Source organism: Sinocyclocheilus anshuiensis, unplaced genomic scaffold, assembly GCF_001515605.1.
Source record: "Sinocyclocheilus anshuiensis isolate Anshui unplaced genomic scaffold, SAMN03320099.WGS_v1.1 scaffold2350, whole genome shotgun sequence".
NCBI lineage: Eukaryota > Metazoa > Chordata > Actinopteri > Cypriniformes > Cyprinidae > Sinocyclocheilus > Sinocyclocheilus anshuiensis.
This window is the reverse complement of record NW_015558761.1, coordinates 145,150-151,695: the sequence shown is the minus strand read 5'-3', so window position 1 is coordinate 151,695 and position 6,546 is coordinate 145,150. Positions and strand designations below refer to the sequence as shown.

Genomic DNA, 6,546 nt, shown 5'->3' with positions numbered 1-6,546 from the left:
CGCGCTCACACTCACTCTCACACACACACACACACACACACACACACTTGCGAACTTCCCGAAGCACTTCCTTTTGGTGGAATCTTGAGCTGTGTTCTATTTGTGAAGTGGACGAGTGAGGTTTATCTGGACAGACCCTCAACCCCTTGTTTTTGAATGAGAGAGTGAGTCTACTTCATACGTGCTCTTCAGGCAGCTTTATAGACCACAATGCAACACAGGTATTGCTTAAAAGCTATTACATAAGCAATATTATACATATGACCGGTGAGCGTGATTTGACCAAGTACAACATGTTCCTGGATCAACATCCTTGTTGATCCTGGAACAACATTCCAATTAACCAATCAGAATTGAGGGATAACTTTTCAGGAAATATCTGTTTTAGATTAACGATCAGGATTAGGTGCTTCTACACTCTTGTTAATCAGCTATTATTTCACACTGATTTTAGGAATAAATGATGGGTAAGGTTAGGTTTAGGGGTGGGGATTGGGTTTAGTCTTTAGTCTTTAGTATTTTTGGACAGTAATGTTGATCCAGGATCAACAAAAGAAGTTGATCCAGGAACATGTCTAATGAGCTAATGAGCTATTAAGAAGGTTAAAGGTTTATTTCTATAGTGCCTGGACGCCTCCATGTCACTAGGGTAAACTGTCGTACGATTTGTGTTGATTTAATTAATAACTCAAAATAACAGTCAGGACTTTCTTTCACAGTCGCAGCACAACCTGTAAGGTTTCAAATGTTTCACCTGCTTGACGGCGTGTTCTCTGCTCTGAGGGGAATCTGAAGGAAATGTCCCCACAAGGATAGTAAAACCTGACATTTTTGACAATTTTTGACCCACGGGGGGGGCGGGGATTAAAAACAGTAAATGATGTTTATCTGAAAGTGTAACAATGCAAACAGGTTTTCTGTAAGGGGTAGGTTTAGGGAATAGAAAATATCGTTTGGTCAGTATAAATGTAATAGAAGTCTATGGAAAGTCCACACGAAACAAATGTGTGTGTGTGTGTGCCACGTTAAATGTTCAGTGTTTTTTCTCTTGTTATTGTTGGATTTTAACTTGCAACCTACATTGGCTGGACAAGAAACTGTAAATAATACCTTGTAAAATCATATTTTAAGATTTTATTCAAACTAATTTAATTTAGTTTGTCACTGTTACTGTTCATGTTGATGTAGTATGACACAGTAACCTCAAGAGGGCGCACTTACTGCATATAAGTCCATATACAGTGGGTACGGAAAGTTGTGTGTACATTAATGAGGAAAAAAAATTAACTTAAATGATTTTAGCAAATGGCTGCAATATAACAAAGAGTGAAAAATTTAAGGGGGTCTGAATACTTTCCGTACCCACTGTATATATATAGGTTTCATTACAAAACAAATGTTATTTTGTGTAGAATCTGGACTAAGTTTCCATTCGTTAACGTTAGTTACATTTGTTAACATGAACTAAGAATGGAAAATACGTCCAAAGCATTTATTATTCTTAGTTAATGTTTATTTAAACATTTCTTAATACATTATTAAAAACAAAAGCTGTGGCTGTTAATATTATTTAATGGATCTGAGCAACGTGAACAATTAATAGTTAATAATTCACGTTAATAAAACAAAATTGAATACATACTATAACAAATTGCTCATTGTAAATGTTACTTAATGCATTAACAAATGCTAACTAATGAGACCTGATTGTAAAGTGTTATCTATATTTTATATACTTATTCAAACATACATAAATCATTTTAAGGCTTTATTAAAACTGATGTCATTAATGTTACTGTTCATTTAAATGTAATATGGCACAGTAACCTCAAGAGGGCGCACTTAAAGTATATAATTCCATAGCAAGCATTATTGGTTTCATGTACTATACATATTAGTAGTTATATCACGTAGCTGTAAAATCTCTCTCATTATATAATTATTCTTTTATTTCTATATTTCTATATTTTTTCTTAAGAATCATGTGGCACTGTCAAGACAGTGAGAGGAAGGAGTTGCAAACATTAAGACCACATGAGACAGAATTAATAATGTTAATCTTTCTTAATCTTTCTCTTTTAAACCACAACTACACAGGGCAAAGGGAAGAGGGCAAAATGCAAACTGGGTTTCTCCGTTCATCCTCATTCTACCAAGAGCATCTTATTAGCCTAACATTTCATGTGAAGAGGAAGTATTCACTATAACTGGAATATTACATGATTAACGGCACATGATATACAGGTTGATTAACACTTTATAAACAGAATAATCTGATAATAATTATTCTAGTCTGATTATTCGGTGCTACAGTACTATACTGCAATGGCACCATAGTGATATAGTCTTCAATTTGTTGATTAAAAAATGCATGAAGGGAAACAAAGATTCCCATTCCCACTTGAACCCCTGGAGCCATTATTTAAATGAAGGTGGAAATCTTGGCATATATCATACATCAGCTCCATACACACTGGCTCCATTTGCCAGTTGCTAGGATACCATTGTGCACCATCAGCATTCCATGTGCAACGAAACGTGCAGAACAATATGCATGCATATAAAATGCTTTGCAAAACTTGAAAGGTAATTTTTTAATATCACATAATCTGCCAAATAAGCATAATACATTTACCAAATATACATTTAGATGCACATGAAATAAATGAATTGAATTTGCGTAGAAATGGCAAAGTCCACTTTTGCTGCTAAACCATCCTCTTTCAGAACATTCTGAACTGCAAAGGGTAGAATAAACCATATCCATGCAGAGCTGTTGTAAATGACGTTGGTTTAACACTTTAATAGACATCAAGGAGTCCTTTCTTCATTAAAGAACCCATTGTCCCTGACATTAATACATACTAGTCTTATACAGTTATAAGAAACTATCATACAGTATATTTCAATTATAATACATGTTTTTTACAACCAAGGTTTTGACTGCCTGACAAATATAAACAATATTTATAAAGGTCCACAAAGAGAATGTGTTTAATGAAATTATTGAATTGTGCAATTGAACTGAAGTTTATCTGAAAGGTTGATGATAAATGCATAGCATCTGGAGTGAGAAAAATACTTAGAACGTCCCAAAACTTGCACAATGATCTTGCACTGTGAGCCTAGATTAATTCTAGTTATAAAACAGCCATCACCTCAAAATCTATACCATCTTCGTGTTTTTACATTTCTTGAAAACAATCCTGAAAAGTCAAAATGTCCGGCATCTGCTCCATAATTCTGTTCCTCTTATGTTGCATTGGAAAAGTTCAATGTCAGTTTTATCTTGCGGTGGAGCAAGTCTCAGTTGTTTGTGTAAGTGCTAGTCAAAATCAGATGTTTATCCTGAAATATGCATGGCTTATTTGTACAAGAAGAGCACCCTGAATCTATGTTTTGACCCCTTATTAATGTGTAGACTTGGGTAGGTCAGGTAATTGTCTCTTTCTGTTCTCAGGGGTCAATATGGAAGGCTAGGAGTTTCTCGGAGTGCTGGTTGTTGAGGGTACGGAGGTCAGGCAGACGTAGCAGGAGTTTGGGGAAGAGTGAGCTGTCCTCTGGCCTTCGTCGAGTGATGAGAGCGCGAAGAGCGCCGATCAAATCCTCCTGGAGCTGCTCTACGGCCCCCACATCTGAGATACCAGAACGATCTGATAGAGAGTAACAGAAATATTGTCTCTCGGATGTAAACATTACAGCTCTGGTCCAAACTCTAGTAAGCTGCCTTGCTATCGCTCTACACAAGCAACTACCTCAGACAACTAGCTCAGTATTAAAACCATACTTCGAATAATGCTTGCATGTGATAATTCTCTCAATTACTGGGAATCCAAGGTACCTGCAGAAGCCAGCACCACAGCCATGAAGAGGGCCATCTCATCGGCCTCCAGACCCATGTTCCCCAGCTTCTCACTGAACTCGAACATGGCGTCCAGAAGACCGCCCATGCCTAGCACTCGCAGGGATGCCAGCGGGTAGGTCTGACCATTCAGGAATGTTACGGTACGCTCCTTGGCATCAAACAGCGAGCAGAACCTCACCATTAGAACCTGCAATAAAGTGACAGTGAAAGTGACAGTGAAAGTGACATGTGGCCAAGCATGGTGACCCATACTTGGAATTATTGCTCTGCATTTAACCCATCCAAAGTGCACACACACAGCAGTGAACACACACCCGGAGCAGTGGGCAGCCATTTATGCTGCGGCGCCCGGGGAGCAGTTGGGGGTTCGGTGCCTTGCTCAAGGGCACCTCAGTCGTGGTATTGAAGGTGGAAGAGAGCGCTGTACATTCACTCCCCCCACCTACAATCCCTGCCGGTACGAGGCTCGAACTCGCAACCTTTGGGTTAAGAGTCCGACTGTCTAACCATTAGGCCACGACTTCCCCAATGTATGTATATGTACATGTATATGTACACCAGAAACAAACTACTCGCAACCTTTGGGTTACGAGTCCGACTCTCTAACCATTAGGCCACGACTTCCCCAGAGGCTGGCCCGTATAAACCACATGATGAGGCAACAGGGTCATGAAGGAAAGGAATCTCTGGACCGTTTTATTAACGATTACTTCAAAAGAACTGATTTGAGGACAGACGTTGGCGTTTCTCACCTGAAAGGTTCCTGCCTTCAGCAGCATGACTTGATCATGTTGACTCAGGGCCTGAAACCCTGGAATGCTCTTGGCAAATTCAACCACTTCTTTAACAGCTGGAGTGAAGCACTGGGAAAAACTCTCCCAAACCTGTTGACTGGAGTGACTGGCTGGGGAGATGGGACATGCATTGAGAGGACATGCCTAAAAAAATACAGAAAGAGAAAGAGACCATTTTAAGTTATAGAACATAGTAAACTAAGACCAGCAAACAAATCATATGCCATCATAAAAACATACCAGAACTTTAGCACCAGGGCTCGGTCTCCAAGGACAAGACGTTTGAGTGGAATAATTGTTGTGCTTCGATGGATAGCTTTGAGAAGGTGTAGTTCCCTGACTGGGACTTGAAGACTGTGGGAAGTTATAGTGACTGTTGTCCATAACTCGGGTTGTCGGTTTTCTGTGGTGGTTGGCGACTGGGCATCTGGATCGGGGTAGACAGCTTGTTGTGGAATGGATGGAATGATCTTGGGGTGAGATGCTTGGCTGAGGGCGGGATTGGCAGTAGCCGGACTCTTGAATTGGATTATGGCGGAAGGAAGAAGGATTGTTGTTATTGATGTTGTCGTCATCGTTAATCTTCACTAACAACTTCTCCCCGTTCACAAAGATATTGTGATAAGCTTGCGAGGTAGCACTGATGGCCTCTTCTGACTGGCCATCTTCAGGGCTGGAAGGACTCTCGGTGGGTGTAGTACAGGTGATGTCCATGGACGCTGATTCATTAAGGCTGTTCATGTAACTCTGCATTTCGTCCAGTAGGCGTTGTTTCTCGCGCTTCGGAATGCGCCCAAATCGCACAGCTGGAAAAAATGGGGGTATAAATGTTACTATACAGAATGGTGATACAAAAAGGTGTCCATTATCTTACAGCTTTACAATAATGCATTGTGGTATAAGAGGCTGTGCTGAATTGTGAATATAGTAATGGCTAAATGGGATTGTTAGATGGGCAGCAAAACCTTGATTGCCTTTACTGATTTATAAAAAGGCCATTAAATACAAATCTTTAATTAAAAACTTCCTGTAGACCAAAAAGGGGACAGTTTAGGCCAGTTGTGGCCTAATGCCCATTGCTCCAGGTGTGTGTGTGCTCACTACTCACTGCTGTGTGTGTGCACTTGGATGGGTTAAACAAATGTGTTAAACTGAGTTTAGCTCCAACCCCTAAACACACCTGAACCTGCTAGGCATGCTAAAAACTTTCAGGTAAGTTGGAGCTAAACTTTGAAAGAAAGTAGCCCTCAAGGCTACAGTTTGGACATTCCCGCAGTAGAGCATGGCACTAGCAATGCCAAGATCATTGGTTTGATTCCCAGGGAATGCAAGAACTGATAAAATGAATGCCTTATTTTTTTTTTTCACAAAAAGATATAGTCCCTGCTATGAACTCTAATGGCCCAGGTTTTTGTAATTTTCCATGTTCATTCCATCTCGAGCACAGTAAGTATACAACTTTGACCGGATAGATGCTTTGGACTCTCCAGACAGTCCTCAAATCTCTCGTACATGTGCTGTTGTCCATGCACAAGTCTGTACAGACACAAAAAATGGGCTGCCTGTGGACTTCATTGGACAGTGCTGATTACGAAATTTATAGCACATAGACAGGGACGTTTAAAAGGGAAGTATACTTTCAGCCTAAGGTTAACAGTTTCCTCTATGGATGCTGCGCAATGGCATACAGTACACAGTAGAAAGAGGTTCCTGTTTAAGTTTACTATCTTGCATTTACACATTTGGTAGATGGTTTTACCGATTACGGCTGCTGTGCAAAGCTTCTGTTCTACATCCCCCACGTTTTCTCATCCAGTCTCCCCTACTCTACCTCTATGAGCCATTTACAGATCCTACTACTGTATAATACACCTCCCCCATCCTTCT

General features: G+C 40.1%; 1 protein-coding gene across 1 annotated transcript in view; it reads right to left on the bottom strand.

The window, feature by feature from the left end:
* Nucleotides 1-2,575: 2,575 nt before the first annotated feature.
* The window catches only part of LOC107681485 (nuclear receptor subfamily 1 group D member 1-like), a 12,897-nt gene continuing 8,926 nt past the window's right edge, over nucleotides 2,576-6,546 (bottom strand). Inside the window, exons 5-8 of the mRNA XM_016477794.1 lie at nucleotides 4,900-5,465; nucleotides 4,618-4,803; nucleotides 3,842-4,052; nucleotides 2,576-3,653 (exon numbers count right to left, since the gene is read on the bottom strand). Coding sequence (XP_016333280.1) covers nucleotides 3,457-3,653; nucleotides 3,842-4,052; nucleotides 4,618-4,803; nucleotides 4,900-5,465 — 1,160 coding nt within the window. The 3' untranslated portion in view covers nucleotides 2,576-3,456. The remainder of the gene's footprint in view (nucleotides 3,654-3,841; nucleotides 4,053-4,617; nucleotides 4,804-4,899; nucleotides 5,466-6,546) is intronic.